Genomic DNA, 19,985 nt, shown 5'->3' with positions numbered 1-19,985 from the left:
TCTAAAAATTATATTTTTATCCCACCTTTCTTCCTCAAGGAATCTCCTCAAAGTGGCTTACATGATTCTCATTCGCTCTACTCTTGTCTGTACTGAATCTCAGTTTAATCACCCTCATCCAGCCCAAGCACTGATCCAGGACTTCCACAGTCATACCGACATGTGGCAGAGAAGAGAGATATAACTGAGTGTCATCTCGATAATAGCGGCATCTCAACCCATAACTCTAGTTGACCTCTCCAGCAGTTTCATGTAGAAGTTAAACAGCATGAGGGGGGGATAGAACCCTGTGGGACTCCAAAATACAGCACCCAAGGATTCAAGCAATGGTCCCCTAGTACCACCTTCTGGAATTGGCCCTCCAAATAGGATTGGAAGCACCACCAAGCAGTGTCTCCCACAACCTACTCAGAGAGCCTATCCAGAAGGATACGATGTTCAGTGGTATTGAAAGATGCTGAGAGGTCCAAGAGAATCAACAGGGTCACATTCCCTTCCTCTCTGTCTTCAGTCTTATTCTGAATTAACACACATAAAAATCAGATAGCTGGCTATCTAAAAAAATTATGCTTCCATCATTGGTTTTTAATGCCATGTGCAAGTCTAGTGGTTATATGCTGGCTGGTGTCCTTTTGTAATTTGAAATATTTTTTCCAGCCTTTCCTATTTTACCAAAGTCTTGTAGTTTATATATCTTCATGGTTCAATAATTTGTGTAATAGATGGAATCTGTTGAATGAAAAATAGGATGGCCATCAGTTATGTTAATAGAAGCAATGTTCAGACCTATGCCACTTTTTGCTGTAGCTTACAGAAGAGTCCAGAAAGTTACAGGAAAAATTCTTCTACCTTCACCTTTTTGTCAGATTTGAAACTTTAAGTCTGCAATTCTGTATATAGATGTAACTGGGAATAAATCCCATTGGACTCAGTGGAACTTCCTTCTGAGTAGACATGCATATGATTGCATTGTCAAAGAGACATCCATATTTTGTCAGAATCAAGGACCCAAAAATGGGCAGTGCTAGACAGATGCTGAAGCTAGCAAATCTGGAACACAAACACTGGAAAGCATCAGCCTAGGCTTATTTCACTGGATAAGTGCCTTCAGATCACTTTGCTGGACTGTGATATTTTAGAGAGAAGGTATTCTTTAATGTTCTCCACATATACAGATCATATTGCACAAAAATGAGAGAGCATTTTCCCTTTGCAGGTTTAAAATTAGAAACTTGCCAAGTTGATCTGAAACTCCTGGCAGATGGATGAAATATTTCTGGACCAACTTCTCTAATGCCTGGGATTGCAGCTAGAGAACAGCTGACTTTACTGCAATGACATTATTAATTCTGGCCCTTTTGCCAAATGGCTGCCACAGCTGAGCCTTTGGAATATCTCTTTCATTGAGCAGTTCATGCAGGCCTCTTCAAATGGATCATACAGTAATGTTATCTGCTTTATGCAGGCCCACCAAGAACAAGGTCAGCCTCAGTCCAGCCAAGCTCCCATCTGACTGTGAGGAACTGCTATATATAGGCCAAAGGCAGCTTGGCAAACTAGGGGGCAATAGGTTCTCTCTGCTTCAGCAGACACAAGCTTGGCACTGTAGATGGCATTCTTTCCCTGATTTCAAAGGCCAACAACATGAGGCAGTCTATGACAACAGAGCTTATATCCTTATACAATGAACTGGCACAACCTTATCTGTCAGGGCAACAATTTGTTTTTATCAATTTCTAAATAAATATTTAGGAGAAATGCAAAAGGGGCATTGACATCTTCACCAAATGTCTAAAGTAAATTCAACTTAAAGAAGTTTTAGGACTTGTTTACATGTAGGGGATACCCATTTTGTTTTATTTATTTTATTTTAGTTAAATGATGTATAAGCTACATTTTACAGAAAACCCTCCCCAGGTGATTGAACTGGTAATTCTTGATTTACTTGGAGAAGGTACCCCACTTTATTTCAGGAAACCACTTGCTTGCTACCTCATGAAACACACAAATAGCTTTGGGATTGCCTTTAATTCTAACCACCACCAATCTCTATTTATCTAGGGGAAAATACAGCTTGCAGACTAAATACACAGTAAGTTGGTAGGGCGTAGTGGCTAAGATACTGAATTGCATCCACTCCTATTTTTTTAAAGGGACTTCTTTTAAATTGTATAGTTATTAGAATTGTTCCTATTGCTTCTTTCCCCCTCTTTATGAAATAAATTTTAAATTTTATGAAATAAATGAGAAAGGAGCAGAGGAAGCTGCTCCAGCTGGTCTAGGGGCTATACAAGGAAGCACGCTCCCAGAGAGCAAGCGATCAGAGCAAGCAAACAGGGAGAGCAAACAGGAGTTTGTCAGTGCAGTTCGGCAAGGGAGGTCAAGGGGGAGGCCCCTAACAATTTTTTTAAGTTCTTTTTCTTGTAACACACACTTCCACATGAGTGGGGACTCTGTTATTAACCTCCAGTGAATAGAGGACAAAGCACAGGCTATTCCAGTACAATCAGAAAGCTAGAAACATAAAGGGAATAGAGACTATGGAAGGAAAAGACTCTCCAGTGGTGGTGACCTGCAAGGTCTGTGCCATGTTTGTTTTCTTGCCGGAGATCAACATGGCCTACACATGCAACAAGTGCAAGTTGATCACGCTGTTGGAAGAAAAAGTAAGAGGACTGGAGCAGTGAGTGTCGACCCTCCAGGGAATAAGAGAACACGAAGAATTGTTGGACAGAATGGTGGAACTACAGCAGCAAAGTGAAGAACAGAAGCTTGAAGAGCAACAGCAAACTGAGGCAGAAGTGGGAAATGCTGAGGTGAGGAAAAATGCAGTAGAAGATACTCCTTGGAAAAGGGTGACAGGAGCAGAAGAACTAGAAGCCACTCTGCACCAGTGGAAGCAGTGGAGCTATGGAACAATTTCCAGGTACTTGAGGATGAGACTGGAGGACAGCCTGCAGAGGAAGAATCTGCATGAGAGTAAGCAAGAGACCAGTTAAGAGGCAATGAAACCAAGGCCTACAACAATAAGAATAGTAGTAGTGGGAGACTCCTTGCTGCATGGGATGGAAACCCAAGTATGTTGAGAAGATCTGTGGACTCGCCAGGTATGCTGTCTCCCAGGAGATCGGATTAGAGATGTGACTGAAGGGTTGCCTGCACTCATAAAGCCCACTGACAGGCATCCCTTTCTTTTCATCCATGTGGGAACAAATGATACCGCCAAGTGGAGCTATGAAGAAATCACGTCAGACTTGGAAGCTTTGGAAAGGAAACTCAAGAACTTTGGGGCCCAGACAGTTTTCTCATCCATCCTTCCAGTAGTTAGAAGAGGGAAAGAACAATACTCTTGGTGAATGACTGGCTATGAAGGTGGTGCCAACGAGAGAGATTTGGATTCTGGGACCACGGGCTATACTTCCTGGAAGATGGACTGTTGGCAAGGGATGGGTTGCACCTCACAAAGGCTGAGAAGAATGTGTTTGGCTACAGCATGAAGAACTTTATCAGGAGGCCTTTAAACTGAATCTGATGGGGAAGGGAGATGTAAAGTTGGGGGTAACAATGGACAAAGGATCATGCACCACAATGGAGAGAACAGCTCTAATAGCACCCAATAGTCTTCACAAACATGTAGGAAGAAAGCCAGACCATGAAGCACATGGTCTTCAATGTCTATATACTAATGCCCAGAGTATGGGAAACAAACAGAATTAACTTGAACTCTTAATACAGGAGGGAAATTAGGAATTGATAGGTGTAACTGAGACTTGGTGGGATGACTCTCATAACTGGAATACAGCAATTGAAGGATATAACTTGTTCAGAAAGAACAGAAGGAACAGAAAGGGAGGTGGGGTGCACTATATGTGAAAAATACATACCTCGGCAGAGAAATACAGGAGGATGAGCTTGGTAGCCCCATCGAGAGCATCTGGGTTAAAATAAATGGAACAAAGAATAAAAGGAACCTGGTGGTCGGAGTCTACTACTGGCCACCTAATCAAGGAGAAGACGAGGATGAAACTTTTGAAAAGCAAATAGCCAATGTTTCAAGGAAGCATTATGTAGTAGTAACGGGGGACTTCAATTTCCCCGATATTTGTTGGGAGACAAATTCTGCAAAACATGGCCCCTCCAGGAAATTCCTGACTTGTGTGGTGGATAACTTCCTCCTACAGAAAGTAGAGGAAGGAACTAGAGGATCGGCTATCCTTGACTTGATCCTAACCAACAGAGAAGACTTAGTGGATAAAGTAGCAGTTACAGGAACTCTGGGGGAAAGCAACCATGTTGTACTTGAGTTCTTGGTTCTAAAGGAAGCAAAAGCCGAGCGTAGTCAAACGTGTACCCTGGATTTTAGGAAAGCTAATTTTAATAAACTCAGAACGATGATAAGTAAGGTCCCATGGCAAGTGACTCTAATGAGAAAAGGAGTCCAAGATGGGTGGGAGTTTTTAAAAAAGGAAATTCTAAAGGCACAATTACAAACAATTCCAACAAGAGAAAAAAAGGTGGAAGACAATGGAAGAAGCCAATGCAGCTTCACAAAAAGCTTAGGAATGACCTGAAAACAAAAAAGGACACATATAGGAAGTGGAAGGAAGGCCGAGCATCAAAGGAAGAGTACAGGCAGGTAGCACAGAATTGCAGGGATGGTGTCAGGAAGGCTAAAGCTCAGAATGAGCTGAGGTTAGCAAGGGATGCTAAAAGCAATAAAAGAGTTTTCTTCAGCTACATGCATAGTAAAAAACAGAGGAAAGAAATGTTGGTTCAGCTATTAAATAAGGATGGCAAAATGATAACAGATGACAAAGAAAAGGCAGAAGTGCTCAATTCCTACTTTGGCTCAGTCTTCTCCCAAAAGAGGGTCTATGACCCCCCTGGGAAAGGCAAAGTACAGGCTGAAGGGGCAGGATTGCTGCTTGAGATCGATAGGCATATGGTCAAAGAACACCTAATTACTTTGAATGAGTTCAACTTTCCAGGCCAGATGAACTGCAGTAATAAAGGAACTGGCAGAAGAACTCTCAGAACCACCGTCTATTCTCTTTGAGAAATCATGGAGGACGGGTGAAGTGCCCGATGACTGGAGAAGGGCTAATGTGGTCCTTATCTTCAAAAAAGGGCAAAAAGGAGGAACCTGGGAACTACAGACCAGTCAGTCTGACAACAATCCCTGGGAACATTCTGGAGCAGATTATAAAGCAATCCATCTGTAAGCACCTTGAAAACAATGCAGTGATGACTCGAAGCCTACATGGATTTGTGAAAAACAAATCCTGCCAGACGAATCTGATCTCATTTTTGGATCAGGTAACCTCCCTTGTGGACTGTGGGAATCCTGTGGACCTAATATACCTCGACTTCAGCAAAGCTTTCAACAAAGTGCCCCATGATATCCTGTTGAGCAAACTAGCTCAAAGTGGGCTAGATGAAACAACGATCAGGTGGATCCACAGTTGGCTACCGAATCAGACTCAAAGAGTGCTTATCAATGGGATCTTCTCAAATTGGGGAGAGGGAACGAGTGGGGTACCGCAGGGTTCAGTCCTGGGCCCAGTGCTCTTCAATGTTTTGTTAATGACTTGGATGAGGAGGTGCAGGGAATGCTGATCACATTTGAAGATTACACAAAATTGGGTGGTATAGCTAATACCCTGGAAGACAGAAACAGAATTCAAAGTGATCTTGATAGGCTGGAGCGCTGGGCAGAGAACAACAGAATGACATTTAATACGGATATATGCCAAGCTCTGCACCTAGGAAAAAGAAACCAAATGCACAGTTACAAGATGGGGGATATGTGGCTCAACAACACTGCAAGCGAGAAGGATCTAGGAATCGTTGTCGATCACAAGCTGAATATGAGGCAACCATGTGATGTGGCTGCAAAAAAGGGAGTTACTATTTTGGGCTGCATTAATAGAAGCATAGCTTCCAAATCCTGGGAAGTACTAGTTCCCCTCTACTCAGCACTGGTTAGGCCTCATCTGGAGTACTGTGTCCAGTTCTGGGCACCGCACTTTAAGAAGGATGCAGACCAACTGGAGAGGGTTCAGAGGAGGACAACGAAGATGATCAGGGGACTGGAAACAAAGCCCTATGAGGAGAGACTGAAAGAACTGGGAATGTTTAGCCTTGAGAAGAGAGGACTGAGGGGAGAGTGATAGCACTCTTCAAGTAGGTTTTCACAGAGAGGAAGGGCAGGATCTCTTCTCCATCATCCCAGAATGCAGGACACGGAATACTGGGCTCAAGTTACAGGAAGCCAGATTCCGGCTGAACATCAAGAGAAACCTCCTGACTGTTAGAGCAATATGACAATGGAACCAATGATGAAGGGAGGTAGTGGGCTCTCCCACACTGGAGGCATTCAAGACGAGGCTGGACAGCCATCTGTCAGGGATGCTCTGACTTGGATTCCTGCATTGAGCAGGGGGTTGGACTTGATGGCCTTGTAGGCCCCTTCCAACCCTACTATTCTCATGTAAAAAGGCTCTGTGTGCAAAGTGCTTCAGGGCACTGATAGGAGGTGTAGGGATTTTAAATGTTTGTAAGTAAGAAAAACTTTCGTACTTTCTTTAAAAAGTAAGAAAAACACCTCAGCCACCTTGATTCATAAAGTTAATTAAAGTATGTACAATTTTCCCACCCCCTCTACAGATTTCTCTAAAGTGCTACCTCTCTGAAGGAGCCCCTTGGCCTAGGGAATTATCTTTCTTCTCACTCCATTTCCAGTCACAATTTCTTTTCCTGTTCTAACCTCCCCTATTCTGGTCTTTTTTCTTCTTTATTCCATCCAGAGCAAATCTTGGGGAATCCCCAAGAGAAGGGTAGTAGGTAAGAAAATTTAACTGCCATTAATTTCAGTGAGTCTACTTGGATCCAAGTGTGTGTGTGTGTGTGTGTGTGTTTGTGTGTGAGAGAGAGAAAGAGAGAGAGAGAGAGGGAGAGAGAGATTGAGATTGAGATTGAATGTCTAAGTATTCCTCTGAATAGTTTTGAGTCCTGAAAAGTTGTTAGAGCTGCTCCTATGTAAATCACATGGAGGATAAGACTATCAGATGATGATTATTTGGAAGTTGCAGCCTATGCGAAATACAGCAGCCAGATTCATAGCAGGGACCCAAAATTCTGAGCATATAAACACCAATTCTGGCCTGCTTGCACTGGTTGCCTGTACATTTCTGAGCCAAATTCAAGATGTTGGTTTTAACTTATAAAGCCTTACCTGGCTTGGGACCACACTTCCTGACAGAGTGCCTCTCCTGATATGAATCTATCTGGACATTATAATCAACATCTGAGGCCCTTCTCCAAGTGCTTCCCCTGAGGGGGGGGGGGGCAACAAGGGAGAGAGCCTTCTCAGTGGTCGCACCGCAATCGTGCAACAGTCTTCCCACTGAACTCTGCCAAGCACCAACATTGTCATCTTTTCAGTGCCAGATTAAGATTGTCCTGTACTCCTAGGCATTTGATGACATATGATGAGGCTTTTAATGTCCTTTTTATCAGGTCCCAGTATTTTATTGTAACTGTTTTTTACCTGTTTAAAATTGTTTTTTTTTTAGTTTTGTGCACTAAAGATTTTATATTATTTTATTATATTGTATTTTTTTAGTTATAATTATAACTATCATGAGTCTTCAAGGACAGCCTTACATAGAGTGCATTGCAGCAATCTAACTTGGAGGTTACCAGAGCATAAACTACTAAAGTCAGGTTATCCCTGTCCAGATAAGGACTTGCTGCTACTGAGACCACATGAGCCTGAAGTGACAACTATGGCTCCAGGAGAACCCCAAGATGTGAACCTGCTCCTTCAGGGGAAGTGAAATCCTCTCCTTTGTACAAGCATAATGTAGTTCAACCACTGAGAGTCCTTGGAGAAGGTCCTCATCTGAAGATCTTAATACATGAGGAGGATGGTATGAAAGAAAGTGCTCCTTCGGGTATTTGGGTCTCAAGCCATTTAAGGCTTTAAAGGTAACCATCGATACCTTGAATTAGGCTAAGAAAGAAATTACATTAGGCAGGTAATGTAATTCCTTAAGGATAGATATAATATGACTCCACCTAGCTAAACAAGTAATAATTCTTGTAGCCCTATTCTGAACTAACTGAAGCTTCTGAGTCAGCCTCAAGGGCAGTTCCACATACAACACATTATAGTAATCCCAGGTGGGCAACCTCAAGACCTTTTGTGTGCCCCCCCATGGGTTAACCAGCAATGCTGCCAATTTTTACTCCTTCCACACCATTGCCAGATGTGCAGCCCTTCCTGCGTCACTGCTGCTGTCTCCTTACCCTCCTCAGCCCTGGCTGCCTTTGTAATTTTGCAGCCTTTGCTCCCCTCCCCTCCCCTCCCCTCCCCTCCCCAATGCTGCATTGATTGGTAAAGTGGTAACATCCACTGCCACTGGTTTTTCCCACCATCTCTTCCAGAAGGTGGGCCTGCCCAGTGATCAACAATGCAGGTTTTGCCGCTGCTGCTGTTTATCTCCCACCCCTCCCAAAAGGCAGGCATTGCATACCTGCTGCCACTGTTTTCCTCTCCACCACCTCTTCCAAAAGGTGGGATCGCATGCCTGCCAGTGCTCTTTCTCCTCCTCTGCACTCCCGCCTCTTTGGGAATGCACCACCATTGCGTTTTCTTCTCTTTCTGTGCTCCTCCGCCTTTGCCACCTTCTCCTCTCTCCCTCCTACTGACTCTACATTGCTGCCATCAATTCTCTCCCCTCTGGGCCCTCCTAGAGCAAACACTCTGGCATCTGCTCTCACAGGGCTTTATGGTTCCTGCCCTCTGTGTTTGGAAACCAGGGCATCAGCTGAAAGGAGCTCTTGCTGGCAAACTCAGTGAGTATGAATTTGGAGGGCAGATGGGGGTGCTTCATAGCCAGAAGAACCTAAGTGTACCTGTGGAAATGGGGTGGTGGAATATAATGGCACTTTTTAAAATGAAAAGTAAAATAACTTGGCAGGAGAATTTAAGGAAATAAAAATGTTCTTTGCTTGCAGGTAATGTGACATCAAGAAAATTATTGATTACCCCCTTTTTGCTCTGCCCCTACCCTATTTTCCCCTGCCCCATCCCTTTTTATTCTGGCCCTGTCTCCTTCTGATGTGCAACTCACATCCAGTTCTAGAACATGAAAAAGTGGCCCTTGACCCAAGAAGGGTTGCCTATTCTTGTGGGCAATCCATTCAGGAGGTTTCCAGATGATGGGTCACTATAGCCAAGCTATCTCTATCCAGGAATGGTTGAAGTTGGTGAACCAGCCAAAGCTGGTAAAAGGTTCTCTATATAACAGACCACCTGGACCTCGAGTTGTAGCAGAAATCAGAGTCAGAGAGACCACGGAGTAAAGAAAAATGAGTATTCTTTATTTAATGCACGGGCTTAAGGCTGGAATCTTTTCCAAAGAGCCAAAAGCCCCGAGGCATAGCCACACATTACTTTTATAGAGATGATGACACACAAGCGACCCTTTCTCCCACTCCCTCTCCTGTGGTTTTACAGTTGGTATAGTTGTTTATAGTACAGGAAATGGGCCATAGGACATTCTATCTTGAGAACAAGGATACAGTCTTGCAGTAAGCAAAAAGGCAAAATCATGACTGTGTTGTGCAATTCGGCTTGCTGACAGGGGAAGTCTCTACATTGCTGTTCCTGCCAAACTATGCTAGCTCAGCAAGAACATGAGACCACTTAGTCTGACCCCCGACATGGCTGCTACATTCCCCCCTTAAATGCATAATTTTATTACAATTATAGCATTTCATTACACAAGTAGACATCTCGGTTGGCAAGGCATAACACAGGATTTTTATGGCAACTTTCTTATTTAATATCTTGTTGAGCTATTAAAGCATAGCGGGCGGCTGTTTTTGTGGCTGAGGCAATAAACAGATTGTTTAAGCAACGCATAAACCAGGGGATGCAGAGGCATAACAGTACCCCTACCACTGCTACTGGTAAAATCAGAACAAATAATGCTTTGAGCCAGCTGAGATCTGGAAGCCAAGAGGTCAACCAGTCGAGCCAATTATGTTGCTCTATTTTGATATCAGCGACTATTTGGTGCAGTTTGTTGATCTGTTCATCTACAGCATTGCCATTATCAGTTAAGTTAAAGCAACAGAGCTTTTGGTGTGTCTCACAACCCAAATGATGAAGAAGGAAGAGGTAATCTATACTAGCTCTATTTTCTAGAACCGCACCTCTTAGATCACGCAACTCTTTATTTAACAATGACAATGCTCGTGAGGTGGCATTTATGCTTTTGGCTAAGCTGCAAGCTAACCGGTTGATCTCCAGACCATCAGCCAAGGCTAAACCTGGAACCCCAACCAGTGACATTGCTAAGGCCAATTTTTCTGAGTCAGAATATAACTGCACATGACTATTACAATTTTTAGTTAGTTGGAGTGCTCGAGGCTGCCGTCAACGGATTTTCTCGGGCCACAGGGGAAGAATTGGCACCAGGCGGCTGAGGCAACATGGGTGGTTATTAGACAAGTTGGCAGGAATGAATGACCAAGTGCGGGAACTACATGTCTAAAACCATCCATGAGGCAAAAGTATGTGGGCATCATTAAAAGATATGTTTTGAATTTTATTACAGTGGAAGGGGGCCAGGGATAGCTTTATATTTTCTGGAAAATTTTTGACAATTAAGCATTCGTGCACACGTAGTATTTGTTTCAGCAACGATGGGGGTGCGTAGAGTGAACTCTGTAGGGGGTAGGATCTTTGCAACCACGCCCCAATTAGCATTTTGGGAATAAGTTAAACTTACACCCTAAACTCTTAACATGGTATCTTTTTGAATTTTCCCAGGATGTCTACAGACAGGTATTAGGCAAGAACTAATAAGCCTGTTTGCAGGTATATCTTTTGGTAAACAAAAATACTTTATCCCAGTGATGTTAGCTAAGTGAAGCCAGTAATTATCAGCAAATTGCTGGGACAAACTACCTTCTCCAGGGGCAGGCCCCCCTTTTTGCACCTTATTAAGGAAACACAATGCAACACTACTAACACTACAACACTCATGTTTGATCTTCTTTGGGATCTGACCGTACGCTGGGCAGCTATTCACCTGGCAAGCTGCAGTAGGGTCTAGTCCCCTTCTTCAATTCTCCAGTTGCAGGTCTGACCGTACGCAGGGTGTGTCCACAGTAAGGTCTAGCCTGAGTCTTCTTACTGCTTTTTCAGAATGATTTTTAAAGGATTTTTAGGATGTCTGTTTACAGTCCATTCCCCTCCTTTCGCTCTCTTGACTCGTGTTTAATGTACACGAGTTCATAGCTGTGGGGGTGGAAAGTATAACAGTTTTTGGTCCTCTCCATCTGGGAGTCAAAGGGTCATTTTTCCCTCTTTAACTCATACTTTATCTCCTGGTTGGAAAGGATGAATCTCTGTAATGGGAATTGGGGCTTATTTTCTAAGACAAAGCGACACTGGGCTTGAAGAACTTTGCCCAGTGTTTGGACTTCTTGTTTAAGGCTAACGTTTGCTTGCTCTTGATGCTGCTCCAGTGTCAATTATGAAGTCAATGTCATGGCCCCTCACAGTGGCAGTGACTAGGGGCTTCCCAGGGCTGAGATTAAGGGGGCCCGGTCTGTCTTATTTAAGACTTTTGGCTTTAGCCACTTTAATGAAGGGGGCTTCTTTATACATTTTTATAGACCCCTGCTTTCCAGTTTGGTTGCTAACTAAGCTGTCTCCTCCCTCGCCCGTTCTGGCCCCTTTGGTTTTCTCTTTCATGTATTTGATTTATTTCATTTGGGCATTTACGCCACCAATGTCCATCTTGTCCGCACTGGGCACACTGTTTTTTTTCTTAAGAATCTTCTGCCTCTGCCGGGTCTTTTTCATTTCTTCGTCTCCGTTTTCTTGGGCCTCTGGGTCGAGGGGGCATACTGGCAATAGGCATTTAAAAGACTCTCCAAGTACGCTCTGGGGGCTTCGGTGGCACCTTGCAGCACTTTAGACACTTTGGTTATATTAACTGACTTTTTCATACTTGCTGTCATGGCTTCTAACAGCAGGGTTTGATAATGGGTGAGGCGCTTTAGCCCCGCTTGTGTGTTGGGAGAGAGAAACCTCTCTCCCTCTCTTGCTTTTTCTCTCTTTTGCTGATCTGCCTGTATTGCAGATCATATTTCAAACTTTTTATATAAAACTTTCCGCTCTATGCACCAGCCTTGTCTTTTTGCAAGTTAAACTCACTTACTTAAACTTTTCTGCCCTACACTAGTCTCAATGACACACATTTGGGATAGGCTGTTCTTCTCTTTCTAGTTACGTTTTTTTTTTATCTTAAAGAACTATTACATTATTGTGGCTACTTTATCCCAGGTAATAAGCTTCAGGCACAATCAGCTGCTTTTAATTTACCCTGGGGGCAACTATGGCCACGCTTCTTTTCTACAAATGTTTTCTCTCTTTGCTTCTTGCCTCCTTTTTCTTCTTCTTTTTTCTTCTCTATCTGTCTTCTACTTTCTCTATTCCTTCTTTTCTACTTGCCTTTCTCTTTCTCCTTGTCATCCATTGGGAACCACACTTAGTATTATTTGGAGTTGCAACTAACACTAATCTGCAAATATCACATATATTTTATGATATTTAAGAAATCATAAAATATACACAACAAACTTTTTCTGCAATTTAACACAATGAATGGAAAACACTTTTTGCATGGTAAGGCATGATGGAGCAGATCCAGCAATTATACTGCTCTTCTGGCTGAAAGCTCAGGGCCCATTAAAATCAAGGGACGGGCATACTCACACACGCAAAGAGTTCCACTTTTCACCAGAGCGGAAAGCGGCTTCCCCAGCTTCCTCAGCTTCCTACTGAGTACTGGCGTGCTGGGTACTGGCGCCCGCTCGGGGGTGTGATCAGGCCCCCCTTCTACTCGCAAGGAGTAGGTTCTTTTCGTATACGTATACTAACACTGACCTTCTTCATAAGGCGGGGCCCTCTTTTTTTCTGCCCAGTGGCCTTTCTCCCTAAAGGCGGGGCCCATTTTTACTCCATACTTGCCTTACTCCTGAAGGCTTCCAATGTGGGTTTCAACTCAATTGCAGCTGCGATACAGGCAGGGCTCAAGTTCCTTTCTCCGCTTCCCAAGGTTCTCTTGCTGCTCGCTGCCGTTTGGGCGATCCCGGCGCAGGCTCCCTCCCATTTACCCGACAAAAAGGTCGGTGGCGCCAAGAAAGGGAGGCGTGCGCCGAGCAACTGCCACCTCTCTGTCTCAGAGCCTGCCACATCCGAGTCACGGCACCATTTATGTAGCAGAAATCAGAGTCAGAGAGACCACGGAGTAAAGAAAAATGAGTATTCTTTATTTAACGCGCGGGCTTAAGGCTGGAATCTTTTCCAAAGAGCCAAAAGCCCCGAGGCATAGCCACACATTACTTTTATAGAGATGATGACACACAAGCGACCCTTTCTCCCACTCCCTCTCCTGTGGTTTTACAGTTGGTATAGTTGTTTATAGTACAGGAAATGGGCCATAGGACATTCTATCTTGAGAACAAGGATACAGTCTTGCAGTAAGCAAAAAGGCAAAATCATGACTGTGTTGTGCAATTCGGCTTGCTGACAGGGGAAGTCTCTACATTGCTGTTCCTGCCAAACTATGCTAGCTCAGCAAGAACATGAGACCACTTAGTCTGACCCCCAACATGGCTGCTACAGAGTGAAGGAGTAGGTGATGGAGTGCCCCCAAACTGTATACCTGCTCTTTCAGGGAATGTATAACCCCATCCAAAACAGGCAGAACATTTGTTTCCAGGACCCACCACAGAGACTCCATAGTGGTCAACTTCATCTTAATAGCCATTATCTATAAAAAAAAAAAAAAATAAGAAAGCACACAGACATGGGAAATCCCCTTCTTATGTGTTAACATCTATCAGATTGCAAAAAAGAAAGATTTGTAGTAGCGGGCAGGAACTTATTGTTCTTATGCTTACCCCACTTCTGAATGGTGAGAAGTTCCATAGGTACAGCACTTACTGAGGTTTATTTTATATGACACCCCAGCAGGCAGAAAGAAGATTTGCTCACAAGGAGAGGCAGCAGGGAAGTCCAGTGCCTGTTGTTGCATGCAAGGCTCCCTTGGCCGCCCCAGCAGGAAGAAGGGAGACCTGGGCACAATGACAGGTGACACAATGACAAAGACACAATGACTTGCCCCGCTGCCTCTCCTTGCCACTGCCGCCTCTCATTGGCAGTTCGCTAAGAGGTGGGTGGCCCTGTGGGGCTCGCTGGGTGCTTGTCAGGATGTCCAGGGCTCGCGCAGTGGGGCTTGTGGGGGTGGGAAGCAGCTCCGTGAGCGGCCTGCAAGCATGTATGGAGGTAGGTCCGTCCATCCCTACTCAAGAGTGCAAAAGCAGACTTGGAGTTTCCTGGTTTAGAGTTAAACTTGCAGCTACATAAAACTAGAATGAATAGGCCTGGGTTTAACTCCCTCCTCAGATAAGAAGCTCACCCTGTGACCTTGAGCCAGCCATTGTCTCCCAACTTGCCCTGCTTCACACAATGCTGCAGGTAGGGCTGGTAGTTGTTGGGACAAAATGGGAAAACTTTATGTTGGAGTTAGGAATATGCTGTACTAAATTTTCTGGAGTTAAATATAATCTTATCTATACAGGCATGGGCAGATTCTAGTATTACCAGACTTTGTTTTTAAGTGGAACCAATGGTGTTATTATAGAGGGCACACCAGGGCATATGCCCTGAATATTTTTCTTCTACCTTAATAAAACCCTGCTTCTTCCCACAGCAACTCAGTAACCTTTTAAAGTATAGGAGAAACTACCACCTTTCCTTCCATAGTCTGCTTATTCTTTTCTGTCTCTCCCTACCTTTCTACTCTTACATGCTCACTGCTGGGAGCTTGCATGCAATAAAAATATGAAGAGGGAGGGGGAAGGGCAGGAAGACCTCCCTGTGAAATACTGGTATTTCACATAGCATCTGGTTTTACTGCCCCAAACTGCAAGTTTTGGCTTCTGCAGAAGGTTGGTCACTTCAGTGAAGGAAAGAATTTAATTAGCCCCCCAAAACTCACCACCACCACCACCTTTAACTTCTCCCACATAACTGAAGGCATCAGATTATACCAAAAGGAGGTTAGGAGTATGTGACATCATGTTCTAGGCAGTGTTGTGCAAAGTATGTGCAAAGTCCCTCATGGTGTTGCCAGCTGGCACAGGGATTTTAAATAAATTTTACAGTTTTAAAATAAGAAAAAAAACCCTCAGCCACCACAAGGTTGCTTTTCAGTAACAAATGTTTACAAGCTTTCTTTAAAAAAAACAAAAAACTCTTTCTCTTACACACACACACACACACACACTATATCTCTGTCCCTTTCTCTCTTTTGCAATCAGAGGTACACGGCCTCTGAACATGAAGGTTCTATCTCTTAGACATTTTCAGAGAAAATTGAATGTTGCTCCCCTCCCATAATTCTCTCTCCCCCTCTCCCTCCCTCCCCATTTTTTAAAAAACGGAGCAGTATTTCATATCCAGTCCACCCACCATAAAGGAAGATATTTCTCTCTTATCTTCTCCCAACCCCTGATTAAATAAAGAATGTTGGCATTAAGTAGCGCCTCCCCCCCCCCCCCACACACACACCAGTAGATTGACCTAGCATGTCTTGGTAGAAGGGAAGTGATGAAAGAAAAGGTAATTTCTGACACACACACACACAACGAGTGTATTTCTCAATCCTTCCCCTCCCCCATCTTTAAACCCACATATTTATTGGCTGGAGATTAAATGATGTAATTCTATGCTTGTCTACTCAGAAGTAAGCCCCACTGTTTTACAGTGGGTAAACAGAGCACACATGATGCAGTCCATTACCATGCCCAGGCTCAGAATACCATGTTCATACCATGTTCAGAACAGCCACTGCCTCACCTGGGTTTGATGAGAGGTAGAGTTGGGTGTCATCTACATATTGATGGCACCTCAGCCCACACCTCTGGATAACCTCTCTTAGAGGTTTCATGTAGATGTTGCTCAGCATTGGGGATAAAATAGAGCCCTTTGAAATCCCATGGCATAATTGCCATGGCACAGAGCAATAATCCCCCAGCACCACTTTCTGGAATTGGCCATCCAGTGGAACCACTGCAGTGCAATGCCTCCAACTCCCAATCCAGACAACCTATCCACAAGGATACCATGGTCGATGGTATCAAAAGCCACTGAGAGGTCCAGGAGAATCAACAGGGTCGCACTCGCCTTGTCCCTCTCCTGGCAAAGGTCATCCCACAGGGTGACCAAGGCAGTTTCTATTCCAAAACCAAGCCTGAAGCCTGATTGAAATGGATCTAGATAATCCGTTTCCTTCAAGAGTGCCTGAAGTTGTCCTGCAACCCCCCGCTCAAGCACCTTGCCCTGGAAGGAGATGTTAGCCACTGGCCTATAGTTGTTAACATCCTCTGGGTCCAGGTTAGGCTTTTTCAGGCCTGATTACAACCTCTTTTAAAGAGGCCAGGACCACTCCCTCTCTCAAGGAGGAATTTACAACCTCCTTGACCCAGCCGGACATACCCTCCTTGTTCGATGTGATAAGCCATGAAAGGCAAGGGCCAAGCACACCGGTGATTGACAACTTGGCCAAGTACCTTGTCCACATCCTCGGGCCTCAATAACCGAAACTCATCCAATACAACTGGACCAGATGGTGCTCTGGACGCCTCTACTAATGGAACTGCATTAATCATGGTGTGCAATTCATGACGAATCTGAGCGACTTTATCTTCAAAGTGCCATGCAAACTCATCACAGTGCGCTACTGAGGGTTTCACAGTCTCTCTCCCTGGCCCAGACTGTTAGTAGGCTGGACGATACTGAGAAGATGCAATGCTGGTGGAAAAAAAACTGTCTCTTTGCCACCCTCACCACCACAGAGTAGGCTCAGTAATGAGCTCTAACCTGTATTCGATCAGACTCAGCAGGAGTTTTCCTCCACCTGCATTGTATCCATCTCCCCTCTTGCTTCATTACTCTCAACTCAGGTACCAAGGAGTACCAAGGAGCTGGCTGGGCTCTGCTCAGAGGGAGAGGGCACTGGGGCGTGATCGTGTCAACTGCCCAAGTCATCTCAGCATTCCACAGAGTGACCTGGGCTTCAACAGGAGCACCAGCCATACCAGCAGGAAAATCCCCCAGAGCCCTCTGGAATCCATCGGAATCCATTAGCTTCCGGGGTGGACCATTTTAATAGCAGAGGGGAAAGGCCACCAAGAGTAGGGATGTTGGAGAATTCCGCCATGGACACCAGTGAGGCCGGATTCTTTAGAATCCGACCCCCTGGAGTCCATGGCGGAACGGACTACCCTTCTGCCACCCCTTGAAATCCTCCCCTCGGAACAGACCTACCTGGAGGAGGCGGCGGCAGCTCTGGCGGCGGCTCTGGGTTGTCTTCTGACTGTTGCTGGGCTGCGGTCGCAAATGGCGGCCGCTTCACTGGCCGCCATTTACGTCTCTGCCAAGCCATGATAGGCTACATAAGTATCTACGTAGCCTATCATGGCAAAAGGCAGGGACGCAAATGGCGGCCTCTACCCCCTGCTCTTTGGCCTAATAGGCTACGTAAGTATCTACGTAGCCTATCATGGCAAAAGACAGGGACGCAAATGGCATAGTGGCCGCCACTTTCGTCCCTGCCTTTTGCCTTGATAGGCTACGTAGATACTTAGGTAGCCTATCACAGCTTGGCAGGGACGCAAATGGCGGCCAGCATAGTGGCCGCCATTTGCGGCCGCAGCTTGGCAGCGGCCGGAAATCTGACTGCGGCCGGCCCCAGCCAGCGGCTCCGTGGCCTTGCTGCGGAGCCAGCCGGGGAGGATTCCAGGGGGGAGGGACGGATTGCCTCCCCCCACACCGCAGACAGCCAGCCGGAACAGGGTAATTGTTTCGCACACCCCTAGCCAAGAGTCTAAACCTCAATAGGAAGTGATCTGACCATGACAAGGGGATAGATGTTAATTCCCCCCACTTTCAGATCACCATCCACCTGCCTAGTCAAGAAAACCAGATCAAGCATGTGTCCTTTTGCATGCGTTGGGCTGATGACATGTTGAGACAGTCCCATGGTTGTCATGGCAGCCATGAAGTCCTGAGCCACTGATACAGTGGCCTCAGCATGGAAGTTGAGATCCCCAGAACCTTTATCCTGGGGGTCCTCAACAACAAATCCAAGACCACCTCTGTCAGCTCAGGTAGGAAATCTGATGGGTAGTGGCGTAGGCGGTACACCAGCAGAATCCCTAATCTGTCCCGGGTACCCAATGCAAGGTATAAGCACTCAAGACCCGCACTCAAATGAACAGGAAATCTAGAGAGGGAGATTGTATTCCTATGACCACAGCAACCCCCCCTCCCTGACCCTCAAGTCAGTGTTGGTGCTGCACCCATGAGGGCACAGCTGGAGGAGAGTAACCCCTCCCAGTTCACCCACCCAGATCTCAATAATACATATCAGGTCGTCCCCCTCATCCACAATCAAATCATTGATGAGGAAGATTTTGTTTTAGACCGACCTGACATTCAGCAGCAGCAGCACCAGACCCAAGGGCAAGCTGGTAAGACCACCAGGAACCATCTGATTGGGGGAAGAACCAGAAGAGGGGACAGCTGTAAGGATCTAGCCCCTCTTCACCTCAGCTGGCCTGTTAATCCCCCTATGTCATATCTCCCCCTACCCATGACCACAATTATCGGGGCACCCCTTGGCCCCTTGAGTTGCCTTGAGTTGAGTTTAGCTATTCACTTTGGAATGAGACACGAAGCTTATGACCTTGGTTGCTTGTCCTGAAGAGCAAGCATTAAGCTTATTGGGGCATAATCAGTGATCATGATAGCCCCTATGAGAGTTTCTAGCACCTTAGTCATTGCACCCTAAGGTAATCAGTTGCACCTTGGTCATTGCAAGGTAATCAGTCTTTTAATCTTCAAGGAGTTATACCTCGAAGAGTAAAAAGTATAGTTTTTGGTGCTGATTGCTAAGTATCTCTGCTAAAGTATTTGGACCCTGCCAATCGCTTTCTGCTCTTCCACTTCATTTAATGTGACATCTGACACTTCACTGAAGTCTCCTTCCACTATGACCATACCTTGTCTGAACTGTTCTAATGCTGGAACTATACAGTGATCCTAATGTGAGCTGCATTTTCCCCAAATCCCCTTTGATATAAATATATATATACACACACACACAAAATTTCTGGCTATATCTGTCACAGCAAGTGGACAATATGGAGGAGGAACACAATAGTGGAATCCTACAATAAACACCAGTGACCCGGTTCCATTGGCAGCCATACATGCCCATGCCATAACACTGCCTCCACCATGTCTGACAGATGATGTGGTATGCTTTGGATCATGAGCTGATTCTTTCCTTCTCCATATTTTCTCTTCCCATCATTCTGGTACAAGTTAATCTTGGTTTCATCAGTCTAAAGAATCTTATGCCAGAACTGGGCAGGCCTTTTTAGGTGTTTGCTGGCAAAGGCTAATCTGGCCTGTCTGTTCTTGAGAGTTACCAGTGGTTTGCACCTTGTTGTGAAGCCTCTGTATTTACATTCATAAAGCCGTCTCTTGACTGTAGACGTTGACAATGACATGCCTACCTCCTCAAGAGCGTTCTTGACCTGGCTAGATGTTGTGGAAGGGTTCCTCTTCACCATGAGCAGAATTCTGCGGTCATCCACTTTAGTTGTCTTCTGTGGTCTTCAAACTTCAGGATTGCCTTTAATACCTGGATGAAAATCCTTTGCAGTCAATGACTGCCTGAAGTCTGGAACCCATGGACATGACCAAATGCTGAGTTTCCTCCCTCGAGATGCTTTGCCAGGCCTTTACTGCAGCTGCCTTCAGCTGCTGCTTGTTTGTGGGTCTTTCTGCCTTCAGTCTTCAGTAGTGAAAAGCATGCTCTATTGGG

The 19,985-nt window shown here is 45.1% G+C and overlaps 1 protein-coding gene across 21 annotated transcripts in view; it reads left to right on the top strand.

Annotated features, from left to right (window-relative positions):
* TSPAN9 (tetraspanin 9) overlaps positions 1-19,985 on the top strand; it is a 311,820-nt gene that overhangs the window by 238,039 nt on the left and 53,796 nt on the right. The window contains exons 3-4 of one of the 21 annotated variants that reach the window (XM_084859981.1): positions 2,062-2,092; positions 7,741-7,931. The exons of the other annotated variants lie outside the window; for them this stretch is intronic. Coding sequence (XP_084716107.1) covers positions 7,920-7,931 — 12 coding nt within the window. The 5' untranslated portion in view covers positions 2,062-2,092; positions 7,741-7,919. The remainder of the gene's footprint in view (positions 1-2,061; positions 2,093-7,740; positions 7,932-19,985) is intronic. 21 annotated transcript variants of the gene reach the window in all.

Source organism: Heloderma suspectum, chromosome 5 (genome assembly GCF_057233095.1).
Source record: "Heloderma suspectum isolate Gila_16-S chromosome 5, 16-S_ref, whole genome shotgun sequence".
Lineage (NCBI taxonomy): Eukaryota > Metazoa > Chordata > Lepidosauria > Squamata > Helodermatidae > Heloderma > Heloderma suspectum.
Note: the sequence above shows the minus strand (reverse complement) of the source record. Positions and strands in the feature narration are given on the sequence as shown.